The 24187-nt window shown below is 41.0% G+C and overlaps 1 protein-coding gene across 1 annotated transcript in view; it reads right to left on the reverse strand.

Moving 5' to 3' along the window:
* The window catches only part of LDB3 (LIM domain binding 3), a 229399-nt gene that overhangs the window by 62470 nt on the left and 142742 nt on the right, over positions 1-24187 (reverse strand). The window contains exons 10-11 of the mRNA XM_075934832.1: positions 9558-9593; positions 7530-7736 (exon numbers count right to left, since the gene is read on the reverse strand). Coding sequence (XP_075790947.1) covers positions 7530-7736; positions 9558-9593 — 243 coding nt within the window. The remainder of the gene's footprint in view (positions 1-7529; positions 7737-9557; positions 9594-24187) is intronic.

Here is a 24187-nt window from a genome sequence, read left to right on the forward strand (position 1 = left end):
GAGCTTAAACACAAAAGGGAAGCTTACAAAAAGTGAAAACTTGGACAGATAACTAGGGATGAGTATAAATATATTGCTCGAGAATGTAGGGGAGTAATCAGGGAGGCTAAAGCACAATTGGAATTGCAGCTAGCAAGAGATATGAAGGGTAACAAGAAAGGTTTCTGCAGGCATGTTAGCAATTAGAGGGTGAACAGGGAAGGTGTGGGGCCCTTACTTGATGAGGGAGGTAACCTAATGACAGATGATTTGGGAAAAGCTGAAGTACTCGATGTTTTTTTGCCTGTCTTCACAGACAAGGTCAGCTCCCAGACAAATGCACTAGGTAATGCAGCATAGGAAGGAGGTGGGCAGCCTTTGGTGGAGAAAGAACAGGTCAAGAACTATTTAGAAAAATTAGACATACACAGATCCACAGGGCTGGATCTAATGCTTCCGAGGGTGCTGAGTGAGTTGGCCGATGTGATTGCAGAGCCATTGGCCATTTTCACTGAAAACTCGTGGCAATCGGGCAAAGTCCCAGATGATTAGAAAAAGGCAAATGTGCCCATCTTTAAAAAAAGGGAAGGATAATCCAGGGACCTATAGACTAGTCAGCCTCACCTTATTACCTGGAAAAATCATGGAGGAGATCCCCAAGGAATACATTTTGAACCAGTTGGAAGAGAGGAAAGTGACTAGGAATAGTCAACATGGATTCACCAAGGGCAAGTCATGCCTCACCAACCTGATTAACTTCTATGATGAAGTGACTAGCTCTGTGGACATGGGGAAGGTGGTGGATATGATATATCTTGACTTTAGCAAAGCTTTTGATACGGTCTCCCACAATATTCTTGTCAAGAAGTTAAGGAAGTATGGATTGGATAATGGACTGTTAGGTGGACAGAAAGCTGGCTAGATTGTCAGGCTCAATGGGTAGTGATCAAGGGCTCACTGTCTGGTTCGTGGTCAGTTTTAAGTGGAGTGCCCCAAGGATTGGCACTGGGGATGGTTTTGTTCAACATCTTGATTAATGACCTGGATGAGGGGATGGATTGTACCCTCAGCGAGTTCACAGATGACACTAAGCTAGGGGGAGAGGTAAATACTTTGGAGGGAAGGGATAGGATCCAGAGTGACCTAGACAAACTGGAGGATTGGGCCAAAAGAAATCTGATAAGGTTCAACAAGGATAAGTGCAGAGTCCTGCACATGGGATGGAAGAATCCCAAGCATTGTTACAGGCTGGGGACCGACTGGCTAAACAACAGTTCTGCAGAAAAAGACTTGGGCATTACAGTGGATGAGAAGCTGGATATGAGTCAGCAGTGTGCCCTTGTAACCACGGAGGCTAATGGCATATTAGGGTGCATTAGGAGGAGCATTTTCAGTAGATCTAGAGCAGTGATTATTTCCCTTTATTTGGCACTGGTGAGGCCACATCTGGAGTGTTGCATCCAATTCTGGAGCCCCCATTACAGAAAGGATGTGGATGGATTGGAGAAAGTCCAATGGAGGGCAATGAAAATGATTAGGGGGTTGTAGCACATGACTTATGAGGAGAGGCTGAGGGTATGTCTACACTTGCAGCCTAATTCGAAATAGGACTGCAAATGTAGGCATTCGAAATTGCAAATCAAGCCCGGGATTTAAATATCCTGGGCTTGATTTGCATCCTCCCGGCCGGGTGCCGTTTTTGAAATTGACAAGCCTGGAATAACTGCCTGCGTCTACATGCGGCAGTGAAACGGGCATTCGAAATAAAGCCCTATTCCGAAATACCTGTTAAATCTCATTGCAGGAGGAATAACGGGTATTTCGAAATAGGGCTTTATTTCAAATGCCCGTTTCACTGCCGCGTGTAGACGTGGGCAGTTATTCTGAGCTTGTCAATTTCAAAAATGGCACCCGGCCAGGAAGATGCAAATCAAGCGCAGGATATTTAAATCGAATGCCTACATTTGCAGTCTTATTTCGAATTAGGCTGCAAGTATAGACATACCCTGAGGGATTTGGCCTTATTTAGCCTACAGAAGAGATTAGTGAGGGAGGATTTTATAGGAGCCTTCAACTACCTGAAGGGAGGGTTCCAAACAGGATGGATAGTGGGTGTTCTCAGTGGTGACAGATGGCAGAACAAGGAGCAATGGTCTAAAGTAGCAGTGTGTGCGTAGGGGAGAAGGGTCGGAGGATCTAAGCAGGGCCGGATTAAGACCTTTAGAGGCTCTATGCACTGAAAAGATTATGGTGCCCCCCCATATGTAATTCAAAATAAAAACAATACTATACCGTAAAATCTCAGTTTTTTGGTGTCCCTGCTTTGCTGGTGCCCTAAGCACGTACTTAGTCTGCCTATTGGGTAATCCAGCCCTGGATCTAAATTGGATATTAGAAAAAACTATTTTCCTAGGAGGGTGGTGAAGCACTGGAATGGGTTACCTAGGGAGGGGGTGGAATCTCCATCCCTAGAAGTTTTTAAGTTCTGGCTTCATAAAGTCCTGATTGGGATGATTTAGTTGGGGTTGGTCCTGGTTTGGGCAGGGGATTGGACTCAATGATCTCCTGAGGTCTCTTCTAACTCTATGATTCTATGAATGCTACTAATAAACCTCAGGGGATAGGCATGTTAGTCCGTAATTTTAAAAACAATAAGTAGTCCTGAGGCACCTTAAAAGAGACTAACCAAAATATACAGAATCATGAACTTTCGTGGGCAAAACCCACTTCATCAGATGAATTGGAGCGGAAATAACAGACACAAAAAAATATGTATAACAGCAGAAGATGTATTTGTCAATTGTAGGACCCATGTTAATGAGGCTAATTAAGTGGGCTGTATGTGTCCCATATATAGCTTTTGATGTGGAAATGCAGATGTTGAAAGCAAGAGAAATTGGCTTTGGAATGTGCCAAACAGTTAATGTCTTTGTTCAAGCCCAGGGAAACACGTCAAATCTGCTGATGATTCCAGTTCTGCAGGATGTCTCTGTAATTGGTTAGTTAAATTCCTTTGTAGAACAGCTCCTTTTAAATCCATGACTGAGTGACCAGGCAGGTTAAGTGAGGAAGTGTTATCCTATTTTACAGATGTAAAACTGAAGCATAGTGTAGATTAACTAAGTTGCACAAAAGTAGAATGGGCAGTTTGTGACTCATCCAGGAATTGAACCTGCCTCACCTGAGTGCCAGGCCATTCCAGCACAAACAGCACATGCTATGTTCAGAAGAAACTCTCCGAATTCCAGGACCTGCACTAACATATCTTAATGATACTGACGTAAACAACACAATAGTGAATTTCCTAGCCAGCTGACAAAAAATGAAATAAACACACCCCAATCATTTGGAACTATCACATTTGAAGAATAAACAAAATAAAAAAAGAAAGAAATGGCAAAAGGAAACAAATTTATATTTACAAAAGCAACCATCCACCTCTTTCTCTTTATATATTGTGTTTACCATTAACTATAGAAGAAATAAACTAGTGAAACTATCCACCACATCTACAATTTGGGTTTTTCAGAAATTTTCCAACCTTCATACACATGTGCAAAACTCAAATCTAATGTCAGCATGCTGTGGATTCATTTGCCTCAGACACTATTCCAATACATTCTGCATTCAATTTAAAGCATATACTGCTGTAGCTGTACAATTCCCTGGCTTCACGGCTGTGAGTGCATTACCACATTTACACACACGCTATATCTAACCATCTCTGCAAGCAGTGTGGTTGCTGCATGTCCTCTTTTTGGACTGGATCTCACATCAAAGTGCAGACACTTAAAATTTTACTTTTATGTCTTAGGCTTAGCACATTTTCATGAACAGAAATCATGCTTCAAACAAAATGGGATTTACTGTGTTTTTTTCTTAAGAGGAAACACAAATCAGCAAAACAGAAAGGCATGGGTGAAATCCTGTTCCCACTAAAGTCGATGGGAATTTGCAACAGGATTCAATGGGATCAGAGTTTCACTCCATGAATATAAGTCAGGGTTATTCAGTTTTTGTGGTGGAACTTTTAAATGTGAGCTGAAGCATAGTCCCAATAATTAATCAAACAAAAGAACACAAAGAGCTTGTGTAGACATTCCTGTGTGGGGACAGGTTTGATGTAGATGGGCATTTTATATAGCAGATATAACAAAACAGTACAGAAGCACATTAGAATACATTATAAAGACGTTTACAAAGCCATATTACATGGTTTTAAAGTTTCTTTACTTAGGTACTTATAATCAAAGTCACAGAGGTCTAAATCCCTCTCCTGCAACTTCAGATCACTAGGATCTATATTAATGATTCTAGAAAATAAGAAAATAGTTACACAAATCACATGTAAATAATTAAGACAGCAACGTGATTTTGCTACCTTTAACTTCTGCACTTTGGACCTAATATTCTACTTACTTTTACCATTAATATACAGAGTAACTTCACAGTCTTTATTGGAATCATGCCAGATTTACAACAGTGTAATGACAGCAGAAACTGGTTGTTCCCTGTTTTATGAACGCTTGCAGTTTTGTTGAAATCAGTTTTTGTATTAACTCCTATAGAAGCATAGCCTGGAAATATTGTCTCTGCTAAAGGCAATGGATGGTATGCCATTGACTTAATCAGAGCCAGGATTACACCTAATGGCTGTGTCTACACTGCACCCATTTTCCGGAAAAGGGATGCAGATTAGACCAGTCGCAATTGCAAATCCGCGGGGGATTTAAGTATCCCCCGCGGCATTTGCATTTACATGGCTGCCGCTTTTTTCCAGCTTGGGGATAAGCCGGAGAAAAGCGCCAGTCTAGACGTGATTCTCCGGAAAATAAACCCTTTTCCGGAGGATCTTTTATTCTTGAAAGTAGGAATAAAAGATCCTCCGGAAAAGGGTTTATTTTCCGGAGAATCACGTCTAGACTGGCGCTTTTCTCCGGCTTATCCCCAAGCCGGAAAAAAGCGGCAGCCATGTAAATGCAAATGCCGCGGGGGATATTTAAATCCCCCGCGGATTTGCAATTGCGATGTGTCTCATTAGCATCCCTTTTCCGGAAAGGGATGCCAATGTAAACACAGCCTTTGTGTCTGCTGGAGGAACATCCCATACATATGAAAGAGCAAGCTGTAAAAATGTGTGGTGATTTAGCAAATCTCTCCTTTTTGGGAGTAGAACAATGCTCCTTAGCATTTATACAATGAACAGTGAAAGCTCTTTATAAACATTAACTCTTGGAACTTTTTAGAAATGAGAAAACAAATCCAAAGGGAATTCTGCCCTCTGTTTACATCTGTTCAGTTGGTTGTACATGTTAACAGGGGGCAGAATTCAGAGTAACCAAAGACCACAATGAGAATCAGTGACAGAGACAGGAGGTCTCCATATTGGAAGAGAGATTCCTAATAGTTCCTCAGATATCCACTGATTGACTATGGATGAAGTCCCAGTTTACAAAATGAAAGCTACCATATATCAAAGCATGAATAATAATTGTATGATTAAGTACTGTACAGTGATTTACTCTTCTTTCCCTGCTGGTTCTTTGCCAGTTCACGTTTAACAACCCACCCCATTCCAACAGTATTTATAGTATTTTATATTTTAAGGGGATAATCAAAGGAAATATACATTTTTAAACAGCTCTTTAATCAACTATACAATGAAATGTTCAGCACACTAAAGTTATGTGGATGAATACACACACACACACATATATTCTGTTACCATTTTGATGGTCACTCATGAGAAGGAACACAGTTAAGCAGAGGTTAAGCAGATTATAACATCATTAAAATACATACACACAAACACTTACAAATAAATACCAATTACACTCCTATACCTGAAAAGAGTCCTAGCCCTATAGGGCTACGTCTACACTCCACAGTTTTTTTGGAATAAGCGATTCCAGAATAGTTATTCCAAAATAGCTTATTTCGAAATAGCACGTCTACACTGCAGGGAAGCCTCAAAATTAGCCTGAGGCAGGCTTCCCTAATGTAGACGTGCTATCTCGATTTAGAGCTGCAGGAAGAATAACTTAGAATGGCCCTGGTGAGAGGTTATTTAGAAATAGCGGCAGTGGAGCCTCTACACACGCCTTATTTAGAAATAGCTATTTTGAAATAGGCATTATTCTTCGTAGAATGAGGTTTACAGAAGTCAGAATAATCCATTTGTTATTTCAAAATTATATAAAAAATAACGGAATGGCCGTGTAGATGCTCGCATAGTTTTTTGGGAATAACAGCCGTAATTCCAAAATAACTTTGCTATGTAGACACATCCTGAGATTCCAGGTCTAAGCATCTTGCACTACACGTTGAAACTCTCTTAAGCAGGACTCTCTGGTCTGGCAGCCTCCCTGGTCCACCAGAGAGCCCTGGTGGAGGGCTGGTGGCTGGGAGCCCTGCAGCGGGGCTAGAGCCCAATAGTAGCAAGGCTGCCACCTGGTGGTGACACTGCAGAGGGTGGAGCCTAGCAGCAAAACTGCCTGGCAAAACTGGGAGGCAATGCGGCTGCTCCACGGGGCTGGGGGCCTGACCACAGGGCTGCCTGGCGGCAGGGCCAGGACCTCAGGAGTAGGGCTGTTGCCTGGCAGCCCAGCAAAGAGCGTGGCAGCCCCACTAATGCTTACAGAGCTGCCTGGTGAGGCTGGGAAGCAGTGGGGCTACTGACCATGTCTGAAACCCAAGCAGGGCAGTCACCCAGCAGTGTAGCTGGACCCCAGCAGGGAGGCTTCCCCATGAGGCTGGGAGTCCAGCCATGGGGCTGTGAGTGCCAGCAGCAGGGCCACCACAATGGGGCTATGAGCCCTGAGTGTGGAGGGGACAGTGGCAAGGGGAAACCTGCTGGGAGGCTGGCAGCAAGGCCGTGGATTGTGTGTGGGGGGGGGGATGGGAGATGGGTGTTTACTGGTGATGTGGGAGGGCCTAGAAATGACCTTCCTTGGTTCAGCAAAAACCCTCATCTGGGATGGATCAGATCCTGAGGGAACCAGACCAAGGAGGTCCAACCTGTAGTAACTAAAGAACAGATTATTAAAGCACGAATTAGTGTCTTTTAAGCAGTGCCCAAAGTTGTTTTTGTTTCAGGTGTTCCAGACAAATCTCTGGTAGGATGAAGGTTTGAAATTGTCGGGAAGAGAAATCAAAATGAGAAGTCAAAGAAATAATCTCTTCTATTGAAGCATATGATGGAAGAGATGGAGACTGCATTGATAGCAGAACACAGCATAGATGTGTTTTGGACTCACATTTGTAGAAAGAAGAGCTCTGCTCAAATGCCACCTGTGTATTCATTCACAAGAATGGGTGGCTGGATCTCTGGAGATGGTTGGTTCCTATGTAGCTATGACCTGCCTAGTAGTAGAGCAAGCTATTTAGAAAGTCACAGCTGAAAGCATGTGAACTAAAAGTTGGTGAAATTTACAGTAGTTAGATATTTGCCTTTTAGGGACTTTTCATATGAAAGAGTTAGAGAATGTTATTACAAAACCATACCAAAGCCACAAGCCAGGTCAGTTATGGAGTTACATGTTGCAGTGTACCTTTGATTACTGGATGAAGTAAGAGGGGCTTTCTGGCCAGTCCTGATGTAACTGGCTTCCCTTTGACTTGCATCCGTTCCATACCTCACGGAACCCTTGGAGGCCACTGGCTTAGCTTTGTCAATGTTGGCATCCATGGTGCGGGACTTAGAAGGATGCCAAACACTTGAGGTCACACACTGTGCCATATGATGAGAACCTGTAGGACTGGGTAACAAAGATTAGAAGGGTGTATGTGCATGAGTTATATTTTTAACCAAATTAACAGTTGCTTAAATGAATATTAGGTCTTTAAGTGGGAAGAGCTCCAGGCAAAAAAGTAGCTAGTGTCTTTAGGTGAGAAGTGTTTTAGTTATTGCACTTAGTTTTCTGAGCTCCTTATGCTTACCATGAAATCTAGCAAACAGGATATCATGTCAGAACACTCATGTCTACCCCTCTGATGTAGGACTTAATATTTCATAGAATTGGGAAAGGACTTCAGGAAAAAAAGAGTGAGAAACTGCTGAACCTCAGTGTTAAAAAAAAAAGCCAGGTTAGCTCTTGGTTTGATGAAAAAAAGATTTCAGTCTGAAAACTGAAGCCTATTTTGAAAGAGATTTACATCAGCAAATCTCCACTGTTCTTCTATTTTATTCCATGAGTCCCTTTTGATACCAGTGCAGAATCATATGTGAAATCATACAGTCTTCAATGCTGTATTAAAGACTGGCCAGGAGTCATTCTGAGAACCAGGACAGAGATCTCTACTGGTTCATTACAGTCTTCTTTATCCTTCAGCAAAAACTGGAGACCACATTATTGACATCATAGTATCAAAATTAGACACCTAGCAGAAATGAAACACTGGAAACAATGGAGGCAAAGACATGTTACAGCACAACCAACCACCAGTGATTCAGTGGATAGAGCCAGCTAGTATCTGAATTGTTCAAAGTAGTCCAGTAAAGAGATCTGTAGTTAAGTTTCAATGAAACAAACGTGTAGTCTTGTGGTGGTCAGTCCTATATAAGCAATAGTGTTAAATACTACCCTTAATTTCCTGATTTTGTTATTTAATGATGATGTGGTTGTTAATTACTTCATATAGCAACTCTCTGCCTCGCTGCTCCATCTTACTTAGTATGACCCAATAAGCCATTGGATTTTTTCCTTACTTTTGGGAATACATGACTGGTCATGATGACAATCCTTGCACTTACTCTGATTTTAATTCTCTGTGATAGCTGTTCTAATATGAATTTTTAAAAAGCATATGTAAATCCTTGTTGCATGTGGAGTAATCAAGATATCGGAGGAAGGCACTGCTTAAATCCTTATTTCTTGGCATAAACTATTAGGAAGAGTTGCTATGCTCTGATAAACAATGGCAATGCTTCATCTTAGAAGCAGCTGCATTTCAGTGGTTAGTGCTGAAATTATATTATCATCATACATGTATATAATATAGATATACACATGGATAGATTATACATTTTGTACGTGCACTGGGATCGTTTGGGAAGAAAAGCACTATAGAAATGCAAGAATTACCATGCATAGGAAGGATTATTATTTTTTAATCCATGATCAATACAACTCAAGAATTAGATTCAGAATTGTTTGTAATATGCTAAGCAGTTCCATTAATTTAGATTTAAAAAAACTATAGACCACCTTGCACCATAACACTGAAATCTGATTAAAAATTGAAATGGTTCTTGAACTTCTGGATTGCTCACCACTGCTCAACCTCTGTTCAAGCTACAATATAGAACTCCAAAAACATTGCCCGAATACTGTTTATTTTTCCGTTTTCTAGAATTAAAGGTAAGGTGTCATATTTTGCATAATTCCAGTACATTCTGTTACTTGGCCAGCAATCTTTCAAAAATCCCAAATAAAATGAACATCTCTAACAAATAATCTAATCTGAAACACAGATTTAATCATCTGTTCTAATCTAATATGATTCCTCTGTTCAATGAGTGCATCTTACATATGTTTAGGTAAAAGTCTGAGAGAAAGAGAATACATAGCAAACATTACCTGTGTTCAGCTGCTGCAGCAACATTTTCCTTGCCACTGTGAAAGGAGGGGATATAATGTGAATAAAGCAAGTGCAAAGAACCAGTGGGGGGGAGAAGGAAGAATAGCAGCAAAAGAAAGCAGGGTGACAACAGATGTTTGGTTATTAAAAGGATTCTGGAGTTATGTTCCAGATGTTTATGAGTTATGACTATTCTAATTATGAGAAATAGCCTAGAATTATTTTTTCCTTTTTAAGAATTAAACTGGAACCCAGATGTGTGATTGTTTTACAAGGTTTCTCTTTGTTAATTGTAGGCAACTCCATTTAATTGTTGAAGTGAAATGGAGGCTCAGCAACAGTCCAAATCAATCACTCTATATGTGTACAGTACACCATTTCACATATAGCTTGGTTTTCAACAGTAGCCCTGTCGAAAAATTAGCCCCTTAGCATGCCAGCAGAACATACTTGTGTGCCATTTCCAGTTTGTGAAGATCTGCTAATCTGTTAGGCCACATCATTTTCCTACTTTGTTTATGGTATTTAAAAACAGTTTCACTGAGTATTTCTGTATGTTCTGTTTATTACCATTGATTATATACTGTTTGTTTCTAATCTGGATACATGTTATTTAATAATACAAGGCTAATTAAGAAGCCATTTGTTTACAAATGCAATTGGTAGGAAGATAAAGTAAAATGCCTCTTATGACCACAGCTCTGTGTCTGTAAAATGACAGAAATCCCTAATAGCAGTTGCTGAATTTTCATTTTCTAAGGGAGAAATGTGATAGTGAAGGAAGTTTCCCCTCTAGGGCTGTGTCCAGACTCAGGGGTTTTTTCGAAAAAAGTAGCCTTTTTTCGAAAAAACTTCACCTGCGTCTAGACTGCAGCCGCGTTCTTTCGAAATTAAATCGAAAGAGCGCGGCTTTTCTTTCGACGGCGGTAAACCTCATTTCACGAGGAAGAACGCCTTTTTTCGAAAGTGCTCTTTCGATAAAAGGCGTTCTTGAATGCCAACAGGGCTTTTTAGAAAGAGAGCATCCAGACTCACTCGCTGCTTTCTTTCGAAAAAGCAACTTGCTTTTTCGAAAGTACTGCTCTAGACATAGCCTCTGAGTTAGCGTGTGCTGGTTGTTGGTGGTTCTTTTTGTTTTGCTAAAGGGAAGGTGGGGAGTACTATAGGGACAGAAGAGCCATTTCCTTCACTCCATAAGGTAGGCTAATATTTGTCAGTGCAATATATATATGTTATATATAAATATACTGAGCTAGATTAGATCTTTAGCAGGTGTAACTAAGTGGAGATCAACTGAAGTCATATGAATTACTCTAATCCAGCTGTGAAGCTGTCTCAATTTTATTTGTGTTTTCTCTCCTTTTCTTCTCACAATGTTTCCTAAGTGAAAGTCAACCACAAAAATTAATGAGTCCAAAGAAAAAACTTTCAAACCCACCACCTAAGAAATGTTGTCATAGTACTCAGAATGGAAGATACTGGCTTAAAACTGAATCCCCAATAAGTGGGAAGCTGGATCAGTTCACCTCTCTAGAGAGATGACAAACTAAAAACTAGCTCTGTAGATGACCAAATTGTAAATTTGTTGGAACATAAACTATCAAGTAGCTAGGCAGAAAAAAAGGGAGAGGGATATGTTAGAGTTTATAGTCTGTGAAAAGAAACAAAGAGATAAATAACATACCAAGATCCCAAGTCATGCAAGAATATTAAAACAAACTCCCAGCCTGAAAAATCTGGAGCATGTTTTATTTTCAGTATAGCAAAATAGGTTATGGAAAAAAAAGGTCCAGACCAAAAGACAAGCAATTGGCATAAAGCTTCTAGAAGCATTAGGCCACTGCAATTATGGTTAATCTCCTTCACCCTCTCCAGCTACAATGGGTGTGGTTGAAATCCTGGCTGAATTGAAGCTAATGGCAAAACTCCCAATGACTTCACTGGGGACAGCATTTGAACGTGACTCTTTCACTGATGTTGCAAGTGTATGGCACAGTTTAATGATGGTGGCATGGGAGTTCTAATGGTTAAAGGAGACGGAGGTGTGGAACAATCCCACAGAACAAAGCAGAGGAAAAGTAACTGATTCAGAGCAGAGAAAAAATGGAAATGACAAACTCAAAAACACACAAACACATTTTCATCAGGGATTATTCGCCTCTCTATAGTGAAAACAACTTCTGTAACTGAATTGGAGGAACTGGAATTTGGATTTGGACATTAGTTCTGGCAGAGGGTTTTGAAGACCAAACAGACCAAACCCTAGCCTTTTCCACTATGGGCTATTGAATTTAATTTCCTTTATAAAACCACTGTACTTATTGTATTTAACGGGTCAAATTCATCCCTTGTACAAGCTCAGTGAAGTCAGTGAAGTTTGTATTGTAATTCACAGGCTGATCACATAAATATGATGATAGGAGTAGAGAGTAGTTTTGGGATATCAGGAAGATTGAAACCTGGGCTTTCTTCAACCCCTGGGCTACGTCTACACTGGCCCCTCTTCCGGAAGGGGCATGTAAATTTCACCAGTCGTCGTAGGGAAATCCGCGGGGGATTTAAATATCCCCCGCGGCATTTAAATAAAAATGTCCGCCGCTTTTTTCCGGCTTTTAAAAAAGCCGGAAAAGAGCGTCTAGACTGGCCCCGATACTCCGGAAAAAGTGCCCTTTTCCGGAGGCTCTTATTCTTACTTCGAAGTAAGAATAAGAGCCTCCGGAAAAGGGCACTTTTTCCGGAGGATCGGGGCCAGTCTAGACGCTCTTTTCCGGCTTTTTTAAAAGCCGGAAAAAAGCGGCGGACATTTTTATTTAAATGCCGCGGGGGATATTTAAATCCCCCGCGGATTTCCCTACAACGACTGGTGAAATTTACATGCCCCTTCCGGAAGAGGGGCCAGTGTAGACGTAGCCCTGTTGTCCTGCTGAACAAGTGAACCAACTTTAGATATTACGGCCTTGTATAATGTCCTCTCTACCAAAATGTGGAACTCACACAGATTTCAGTAGCAGCTGTATTTGTGCCTCACAGAACACATATTTGTCATTCTACTGTTAGTTCTGGCTACACAGTAAGGGTTCATCTACACAGCACGCTTATTTCAAAATAAGCTATTTTGGATTTTTTTTTCAGAAATAGCTTTTTTCGAAATAGCACATCTACACTACAGGGAAGCCTCAAAATTAGTCTGAGGCAGGCTTCCCTAACGTGGACATGCTACCTCGATTTAGAGTCCCCGGAAGGCATTGGGGAGTAATTACTTTGAATGGCTGAGGGTGGAGCTATTTCAAAATAGCAGCAGTAGAGCATCCACACTACTGATATTCCAAAACAGCTATTTTGGAATAGGCATTATTCCTTGTGGAATGAGGTTTACAGATTTCAAAATAAGCTGTCTGATATTTCAAAATTACTTCAAAGTAACGAAATTGCTGTGTAGATGCTCTCATTGTTGTTTCAAAATAACTGTGCTGTGTAGATATATCCTAACTGTAGTGTATACAGGCAGTCCCCGACTTACAAACGGGTTACGTTCTGAACACCTGGTCATAACTCGATTTGGTCGTAAGTCGGAAATACCCTTAAAAGTGCTGCCTACACTGTTCGAAAAACTTGACGTACATGGTTCTCAATTCAACATACATGGTTCTCAACTCGAAAATATTATAATGGGGTTAATGGCAGGTTGGTCAGAAGTACGGGTGGTCGTAAGTCAGTGTGTTCGTAAGTCGGAGAGTGGCTGTAGTTGAAATGAGGATATGTTTGATAATACAGTGTATGAAATGATCATGAAGACAGACTGAGTGACCTGAATTAAAACTTTTAAAATCCACCCACTGAACTATCAAGCTTACACATTTTAATAAATTAGGTAACAAATGTAATACAGATTTGCTAAACACATTTACAAAACTCACCTGTTAGTTTCTGTTGAATGCTGAAAGGCTCTGAACTTGAGTGCTTTCATAAAAAATTTAGAAAATTTGAACAACATACAGTACATTTTAGTGTTGTGTTTTTTACTTAGAAACCAAATGTAAAAGATTATTAAACCAGCACTCAAGAACTCAGAGCTATACATTTTGCACTCTCTCCTAAAAAGGGATTCCTAAACCTTCTCCAGAATTAACTAAAATTCTGTTCCTTGCTGTTCCTCTGAAATCATGCAGATACAGATATGATAGGTTAGAAATAAACTTGAGAATAAAGAAAAAATATGGGTCAGAGCTACTCTGCAGTGCTCATTCCTGCTTTATAATCTTTTTTTTTCTGGGCTCAGTTCTCTAGATCAGAACCCACCTGTGATGCTGTGTTAGAGGGGTCCTCTAATTCTGACTTCCTGAAGTTTGAACTGTATGAGGAGGCTTGGTCCACACTAGCAACTTTATGTTGGTATAACTACATCCCTCAGGGATCTAGCAAATTCAAACCCCTTAGCATAGACCACTTACGTCATTCTATGTGTGATCCCTTCCCCCTGGCCTGTGTCCAGCCTGGAGCCACTGCACTCTTCCTGACTCATTAGTTACTTGCACAGGGTTGGGAGGGGAGGCTCTGTCCTTCTCCCACTTGGCTCTAGCATATCTGGCTGCTCTCTGGCAACTGAGCCCAAGCGGGGAGTGGGACAGAACTGCTGTAGCTGGCCAGTTCAGGTCACTAATCTGTGCAGCACAGCAGCTGCCTGAGAAAGAGCTTGGCTGGGGAGATGGCAGCAGCGATGGGCTGTCCCCTACTCAGGCCCAGCTGCTGGGGACAAGGGCTGAGCGAGTTGTAAACACGCCATGGGGAGCGGGTGCTCTGACTTGTTCAGCTTTTGTCTCTGGCAGCCAGGCTCGGGCAGGAGTTGGCCCCCTGCCACCTGGGCTCTCAAGTAGCTGCCATGCTGCACAGAGCAGCAACCCAGAGAAGTGGCTGGTCCCTCCCCTTCCATTCCTTGCCAGGCCCAGATACTAGGGCTGGGGGCCAAGGAGAGGCTGGCACAGAAGGAGAAGGCCAGAGCCTTCTTAGGAAATCTGGGAGGCACTTGACCCCCAGTCTCCCTCTATATCATCTGTTCCCCTGAGTGTCGCAGACATACCGAGTTAATGCCTGGTGGTGACAGCACTATCACTGTGTCTAGACTACATCCCTCTGTTGACAGAAGGATGTAGTCTAGACACAGCGTGAGTTGGGCACGGGAGGGCGGAGAAGGTCCTACCTACTGCCTCTCAGAGAAGGTGATTACCTGCATTGACAGGTGAAGCCCTCCCATTGACATGGGTAACATCTTCAATGAAGTGCTATGACAGTACCTTGTAAGTGTAAGCAGCCTTGTAAGTGTAGACAAGCCCTTGCCTTTCACGTGTTTCAGTGGGAGTAAGGGTATGTCTCCACTACCACCCTAGTTCGAACTAGGGTGGTAATGTAGGCAACCGGAGTTGCAAATGAAGCCCGGGATTTGAATTTCCCGGGCTTCATTTGCATAAAGCTGGGCGCCGCCATTTTTAAATGTCCGCTAGAGCGGACTCCGTGCCACACGGCTACATGCAGCACGGACTAGGTAGTTCGGACTAGGCTTCCTAGGCTTTCACCAGCCAACCTCGTTTCACAAGGAGTAACAGTAGTTCAGACTAGGAAGCGCACTAGCGGACATTTAAAAATGGCGGCGCCCGGCTTTATGCAAATGAAGCCCGGGAAATTCAAATCCCGGGCTTCATTTGCAACTCTGGTTGCCTACATTACCACCCTAGTTCGAACTAGGGTGGTAGTGGAGACATACCCTAAGAGTGATCTTATTACAGATTTTTAAAAAGATTCAGTGAGAAGGTCTTTTAAAAACAACTTTCAACTTTCCTTTGGAGTGACAATCGGAACTCTGTGAGACTCTAGTGAATTAGGATTTTTTTTTAAAAAAGTCTATGATTTGTAATAATCTAAACGAGTATAAGCAACTTGAGTAAAGACAATTCTTTTTAAAAACATTATGTTATATCTGATAATGTTCCTTTAAATATCTCAGCATCATTTAATTCAATATGGCATGTGATTCAGTAGATATTTCTTCATACTCAGACATTTTAAATTCAGCAGAAGGACTTTCCCTCTCATTGTCATAGGCTTAGAGATTGGGCACCTTATACATAGTAAAGGCTTGATTAAGCAAGGTGGTGAAGGCTTCTTAGGAGACATGCTTTCCCTCTGTATGTACTTTTATGATACAGTCACTGTATAGCTGAGTGCTACATAAACATTACTGACTTTATCCTCACAGCATTCCTGTGCAGCAGGGAGGTATTACTGCTGTATAAGAGAGGAATAATTGAAGTGGAAAGAGATTAAGGACCCAATTTTCAGAAATGCTGAGTACCTGTATCTCCCATAGACTCCAAATGAAGGCTTCTTAGCATCTCTGAAAATTAGGTCCCAAATAATTTGCTTGTGGTCACACAGAAAGTCTGGCAAGGCCAGGAACCGAATCAAGCTGTTCTGAATCCCACTCTAGTATCTAAAATATGCCCCTCCCATCTTTGAAGTTGATAGCGATTCAGGATATTCAACAGTACTTGTGTGACTGGACCCTAAACAAAAAGTATGTGAAAGGGGAAAGAGAGGGCTATTGCTAGCCCTTTATGAGCAACCTCCCAGAGCACAGATTGAGATGCATGAAGATAGAACTGAAAAGTACGCTTCATGAATTACCACCTTCTATATTTCTAGCAATTAAATGTTCTATATTCCCATTGATACATGGGGTATTTACAGACGTTACATACATAAATCTCATGTCAATATATGGAAAAACAGAATATGCTAGATGTTTGCTTAAAATTTGCTCTTTAATAAATGTCCTATGTTTTTTCATTTATAAACTATTTATCCTTTACTGTTTTCTTATTTTATCATAAATATATTTGTCTGAAAGTTAGATTTCCTTGTCAGAAGTAACAATACAAGGAGAATTGCCTGTAAATGTTTAATGGAAGTTAGGAACCACTTTCCCTATGGACAAGTTATTTCATCATTGCCTACCACAAGGTTTCTTACATCTTCCTCTAAAATATCTATTATTGGGCATGGAAAGGGACAGGATAATGGACTAGATTGGACCTATGTTCTGATGTACTGTGGTTGATCCTACATCATAGTGTGGATTGTTCCATGACACCATGAGCACAAAACTGCAAAGAAGTGAGAATGTTTATCCCTTGTATTATTATAATAGTAAATATTCATTAACTTGATGACAAAGATAGCAAAAACATGAAGGAAAAATTGTTAACAGGAGAGGACAAAAGGCTGAAAGTGACATGATTAATATGCTGATTTAGTTTATGACTTTAGTGATCATGAAAGCGGGCAGGGGAGGGAGGAAAGCCAGTGTCTCTCTCTCAGCCACTACAGTTAAGGAAGTGGAGTAACTCACTCTAAGACTGATTGAAGTTTGTCCTGCCAGTAAGTCTGCTTGCAAGTCTACCGTAGGGAAATATTGCTCTCCTAGAAGGCATCCTGGTTAGCGCAGCGAGCCAACACAGAAGAGGAAAAGGTTACTATACATTAGGTGAAGAATATAGCAATCAGTTCTGTATTTGCTCAATAGTCAGTATTGAAATAAATAAAAGCAACTACCTGTCATGTGTTTTTATGATAGAAATGTAGCTGTGTTAGTCTGGGGTAGCTTAAGCAAAATGCAGGACAATGTAGCACTTTAAAGACTAACAAGATGGTTTATTAGATGATGAGCTTTCGTGGGCCAGACCCACTTCCTCAGATCAAATAGTGGAAGAAAATAGTCACAACCTTATATACCAAAGGATAAATTCATTTTTTTTAATTGTATCCTTTGGTATATATGGTTGTGACTATTTTCTTCCACTATTTGATCTGAGGAAGTGGGTCTGGCCCACGAAAGCTCATCATCTAATAAACCATCTTGTTAGTCTTTAAAGTGCTACATTGTCCTGCATTTTGCATGTGTTTTTATGGCATTCATAAATAATGCTGTAGTGTTAGGACACAGCCATGTAACAGGTCTAGAATTATTGCAAGAGATGCAATGGCATTATAAATCATTCCTTTCCAAGATGTATATATTCATATTCTACATGTAAGCATATGTATCCTACCTTACTTTTGAAAGCATCTTCTCAAGTTTATTTAGTAAGCAGTTATGCTTGCAAAATTATGAGTAAGAGGAGAAGTTTGAAATATGTCTAGAATGCATTTCAGAGAAGCCAAGACATTCACTTCAGATAGCTCTCCTCTTTATCCACCCATCTTTTATAGAAGTAGTATTTGGTCCCAATCTGCTTGAGTGGCTACTTCCAGCCTGGATGAGCCACAGAGATCTGCTACCATGGATCCAATTGCAGGATCAGGGCCTTAATTTTACATCTGAGACAGTTGCAGCTACACAAAAGCCTAAATTCAAATCTGGAGACTACTTAATTGAAAGTAATTCCCCACTCACTACTATGACTTCATTGACTCCTGATTTACACCAGTGTAAGAAGGAAAAAAATCATTTCCAGTAAGTATTAGTGATTGATGATAATTCTTTAGAACTGTTTAAAAAAGGGCATGAATAATGTACATTATATCCTCTCTGCTACTAAGTTTAATGCTTTGCCTGAAATCATCTTCAGTTCCCCCATTTACTAAGATAACAACAGAATGGTATGTATTAGAACAGAGGTTTTCAAATTCTTTCATAACACAGATCACATTTAATACAGAGATTGTCCTGTGAACTCTCTTACTTTTCCTCCCGTCCATTTGTGATGGCATGATATTCCTGTAATAACTACAGCAATTACTTACATGGAAAATATTTAGTACATTTTTAGCTGTCTTTAATGCAATTTACCAGCTGGGAGTAATGAAGAGGAGTCAGTACCACATGATCAGCCAGCTCTCCATGCACTACTAGCCAATACTCCATGGACCACAGAGCACAGTTTGAAAACTTCTGGATTAGACATGCCTGGTGGAACACTTATATGCAAGAACTAATTCTTTCTTACCATACAGAGGGTAACACAAGCATACAGAAAATCAACAGAAAAATGCAGAATTGCAACAGTGAGATCTTAGTTAGCTACCAACATCAATGGAAGGATACACTCTTGCTTCCATATATAAAAAGCTTACTCTTGAGATGCAAATGAAAATGAAACTAAACTACAGCCCATGCAAGAAGGGTCAGTGGTAAACAGGAGACTGCAGATGAAAAAGACAGGAGAACACAGTCCACAGATGGTAATGGTGGACCTAGAGCTGTGACAAGATTTCCTTTTCTCCCCCCTCATCCGCTATTTATTTATAAACTGGACCTTTAATAACTCCATTCATCTGAAGAAGTGGGTTGTGCCCATGAAAGCTCATGATCCCATCTACATATTTAGTTAGTCTCTAAGAGTATGTCTACGCTACAGCATTATTTTGAAATAGTTAATTTGAAATAAGTTATTTTGAAATAACGCATCTACACACAAAATGCATTTTGAAATAGCATTTTGCTATTTCGAAATAGCGCATCCACACTGAGTGGATGCTGAATCGCATTTAAGGCTGGCCGGAACCAGGTCTGGCAGGGCATCAGGTCAGGAGTTACTTTGTGTGTCTGCTGCCTGAGGCTATCCTGCGGAGATCATGGACGCCTGTGCTTAAAGGGCCACCCCCAGACAGCCAGTTCTCAGGTTTCCCTGCTTGCTAGCCTACCTCGGTGAGGGACAGCAAAGCATTTTGTCACTCAGGACACCACAACACTCTGCAACATGGAGCCAGAGCTGCTCCTGGGCACTCTGGTGCTTCTTGTGGACGCGTTGCTGTGATCCTGGCTGCACTTTCTGCAGGCTGCCTTCCGGGAGGTCCATCAGGGGGCTGTCTGTATCTAGGAGGCCCTGCGGGAGAGCTTCCACCCTGAGGAGCACTAAGAGCCTCTCTGGTCTACCCTAGTGGGGGCTTGTACCTCATTCCTCACTCACGTCCTTCCACTTACCCCTCCCATGTCAAATAAAATACATGTATTTTCATGAACACAAACTGTCTTTATTTAACAAAACTGGGGGGGGGGGGTGTAATAAAATTCTGGTGAGTCTGGGGAAAGGAGGTGGGAGAGGGGAGAAGAGAGGGTGGGAGAGGGGAGGGGGAAATCTGGGAGGAGGGAGCTGGAAGGGGGAAGCAAGGGGAAGAAGGGAGAGGGGAAGTTCAGGGCTCAGGGATGGGGGCCTCACCAGACCAACTTGATTGTCATGCAAACCTGCTCCTGGGTTTTCATGTGGCCTTTGGTGGCCAGGCTGGCAGCTATCCTGCCATAGATGGCTGCATTCCTTCGTCTAGTGCGGAGATCATGGATGCTGGGGGCATCCCCCCCCAAACCTGAATAAGGTCCATGATCTCCACCCTGGACCAGGAAGGCGCCCACCTTCTCTGGGCCCTGGCAGGCTCCTGGGGAGCGGTGGAAGGCTGGCTGCCAGTGGCTTGCTGGCTCATGTTTTGGGGCCACTGGGTCAGGGTCAGTGACTGCTGACTCTGGGCTGGCAGGCTTGGAGCTGGCACAGACACTGTGGCCAGAGTCAACCCCTTTAAGGGCTCTGGGGAGGGGAGAGGGAAAGGAGTGTTCTTGGTTGAGGCCAGAGTGGTCTCTAGGACACCCTGGCAAGACTGGAGGCCCCCTATTTCAAAATCAGTGTCTTCACAGCACTTATTTAGAAATAGCTATTTTGAATTTGGCGTTATTCCTTGTGGAATGAGATTTACCAAATTCGAAATAAGCACTCCACTATTTCGAATTAATTTCAAAATAGCAGTTTGGCTGTGTAGACGCTAGGAAAGTTATTTCGAAATAACGGTTGCTATTTTGAAATAACTTTGATGTGTAGACATACCCTAAGGTTCTGCAAGACTATTCATTGGTTTTTAAGGTTATTTCAGTAAGGTTAGTCACTGAAATTCTTGTGTGTGTCAGAGGATGAGAGAGAAGTGGCAGGAAATAAAGCTGATGAAGTTCTTATTATTTCCAGATTCTACTTAGGTAGTATGTATAATGGAATTAGCTTCATAGCTGGCTTTGTTTTTGTAAGACCCTCCGTGAAATAAGGTATGGGTCCACTGAAAGATTTCAGTAGTCTACAAAACATCTTTACAGATGAGAAGGTCTGGCAATTGGGCAGGGTACTAACAACAGGAGATTTTGGCAAATGTGATCAAGGTGCTTAACTTGATTTGGGTGTGACAGAAGGCTCTTACCAAAATAAACAGGCCATAGTTTTTCACAACTGGAGTGGGATATGGGTATATTTATTTTTAAGTGTAGGGCTGGAGATAGAACATTGTGCCTGACCATTAAGGGTGCCATATAGTCAATATACTCATTGAGTTAGTACTAGTTGTTAACACACCACATTTTAGCTTGTCATGTTTAGAAGCAAAACTGTGTTGGAGACATCCAGGTAGTTCCAGACACTGACTAGTCACAGTCAATGAAACTTGCAGAAGAAACTATATCAAAGAAGTTACAAAATCAAATAAATCTCTTGCGGGAACCCACGTGTGAGTATGCCATGTCTCATGTCTGCTGTCTTTGAAGGAAGAATTCAAACACAGTTGTAATACAGAAGTATTTGAATTTCCAGCAGTGCTAAAGTGGCTCTTACATACCCATCTCTCCAACTGAACAAATACACTTCCACCTTGTCTCTCACACAATGTCTGAGAAATCACATTTTAAGGAAAAATACCTCTTCATTGATTTTCTATATAGCAAAAGCTTAAAACTCTACCCACACAGGCAGGGTGCGAGAAGGGGCAAGTAAAGAAAGTAGCCCAAGAGCATCTCTCTTGCCATCCATGCATGCAGGAAGCATGACTGGTCAGGCTCTTAAGCCTGGTTTCTCACAAACACACACTTGTCACGCATTAGCATGCGCTGCATGCAGTCAGTATTCCTGCTGCAAGTCTAGTCACTGGAAGAGAGTAAGAAGAGAGAAAGCATTTGAGTAGAGGGCAAGGAAAGGGTATTTATGACACTGGTTAGTTAGGATCAAACGGGCTTAGACCACAGCAGAAAATGAGCATTTCCCTGTGTCATAACCAGACAAACAGATTTACCTGGAAGGCCTTTTGGTTTTGATTTCCTAGTGGCACCTCCTTGGTTGTATCTTCATTAAATGTTTATAAATATTGTGCTTTTGGGGGCAAGACTGCTGGGATGGTATTATTGCCCATGTGCTATATTTTATTCTTATTTGAGTTGGATTCTCTTTACTAAACACCCTTTGGAGCTTGCCTGCTGCACGGTCACCAATATTACTGCACTGAGGAAAACAATCTTATTTGAAAATAAACTCTATGGACAGATAGCTGCTAACCAGAATGTCACTCCCAACAGTTAGACCATCTCACAGAGCCCTGAAAAATGAACTCTAATGTTATATGGTTCCATGGTCTCTCGCCTTAACTCAGCCTGGCTCTCTTAGGACAAAACAAAAGACTATTGAATATGGTATTGTGGTTAAGGAAGATCAGAGACAGCTCTGGCAAAGCACTAGCAAGGTACTATGAACTAAAAAAATCTGTGTAAGTTAATGATAGAGCCCATCCAGGCTATAGCTGGCCTTAATCACAAGCAAAGGCTTCATGATGCCCCCCCACAAATCTACATCTGTTCTCTGCCCATTACTTTCTCTAGCAGTGGGACTGAATATGAAGGCAACTCCTGCTTAACTTCTCCACTTCACAGCAGAAACCTAACTCCCAATTGCAAGGAAAAAAGCAGAATATCTGATACTAACATACTACTGCTTTAGCTTGACTTTTCTGGCTTTTGCTGGTTTGACAAACAATCTAAACATTAATTGAAGTGCAGATTTTTTGTTTCCTTTTAAAATGAATTTGTAAATGAAAAAATACAGTTTCCTTAATATGCCCCATCATTTGGGTTTGTTAAACAGAACTGAAGAAAACATTAGAATATGTGCTATATGAAACAATTTTGCATTAGTAATAGAAGATGGATTATCTTCAGTAACAGGTCTTTATCATCTCTGATTTCAAGAATTTCATTTCAACCTTTGAAGCATTATATTTTTCTACAAAATTTTACATGAGCACTGTACAAACAATGAAAGAACTAAATGCTGGTAAATTTAGAGATTATTTAGTTTATGTTTTCTGCATATTTTCCAGAGAAAAGGATGACAACTATTTCTAGTGCCCCTCCCCTGACTCATTAGCTGGTTGCACGTGTTGCCTCCTCTGAATCTGGCTCTGAAAGTAAGCAGTTCTTCATTAAAGACTAGTTCCCTCTTTAAGTTACTTTTGTGGTATAGTATATGTCTCTTTACTCTGATTATTCAAAAACCTACAGAGACTGAGAATTATGATTAGCTAGAAAGCACTTAAATTCTGGGTATTATTCCTGTCATCATTAGTGGCACCCACAAGTACTAAAAACCCTCCAGTATATTGCAGCATTTTGATGGTAAGAGCGTACAATTTCTATTAAAATTAAAACTCAGGTATTTATTCAAAAGTGATTTACTTGAGTCTTAAATTAGATGCAAAAGATTTTAGCCTAGAAATATTTATAATTTAAAAATGAATACACTAAATTATATACTGATGTTTTAAACTCCATATAAATCTTAAACAGACCTTCACTTAGTTGAACCAGATTCTGCTCTCAATAGCACACTGGGAAAATTCAGAATAACTGTGTTAACTTAGTGGATTTACTCTGGATTTACGCCAGTGTGAATCAGATAAGAATGTAGACATTGGCATGCCCATAAATTAAGATTATTAATTAATATTTATAATACGTCTGAGTTTGTAATTTTATGGCAATTATTTAAAAAAGGATTATGGCAATTTAAAAAGCAGCTACTTCCCACACTCTCTAAACACTCTTCCAAAGGAATTTCAATACAGCTAGATTTTTTAATCACTAATCCATGTTGTGGAAGCCCATGTAAAGCTCTCCAAGTTAGGAAACATTACATAAGTTTCTACGGCAAAGATAACAGGTGGAAATTTTAAGTGAATGAAGCCCTGTTATGAACAATAGGATATTACAGTTAGAGGGCTGGGAACTAGCAAAAAGTACAAGAAGAATTTTAATGTAACTCACTGATTTAGGGTTTGATCCAAAACTACAGCTGCTGGCTAAAAGGCTTGCTCCAAAGCTCACAGATGTCAATGGACAAACTCCAATAGACTTTAGATAACACTCCAATAGAGATAACCTTTTGTTCAAGTGATATAGAGACCTGTGCTTTAGTGATGATGGTCCTTACTTCAGTCCCTGTTGATGATTCATGGTATGAATTGTTACATTAACACCAGGTGTCTCCATAAACTTTAATTTAGACTACTTTCTTTGTATATGACTATAAGAACAATGGGAGCTCTCTTGATATCCTATTAGGAGAAAAAAGACAGTTACCTTTTTTGTAAGTGGGCGTTCGAGATGTGTTGCTCATGTCCCTTCCACATTAGGTATGCATGCTTACCATGTGCACTGGGTTGGAAGTTTTGCCCCAGTAACATTTGTAGGGGAGTGGCTCTGGTGACCCCTGGAGTGGCGCCACCATGGTGTGGTATAAGGGGCACTGTGCCCCCTCCCCCACACCTTCAGTTCCTTCTTATCAGA

The sequence above is a fragment of the Pelodiscus sinensis genome, chromosome 8 (assembly GCF_049634645.1).
Source record: "Pelodiscus sinensis isolate JC-2024 chromosome 8, ASM4963464v1, whole genome shotgun sequence".
Classification (NCBI taxonomy): domain Eukaryota; kingdom Metazoa; phylum Chordata; order Testudines; family Trionychidae; genus Pelodiscus; species Pelodiscus sinensis.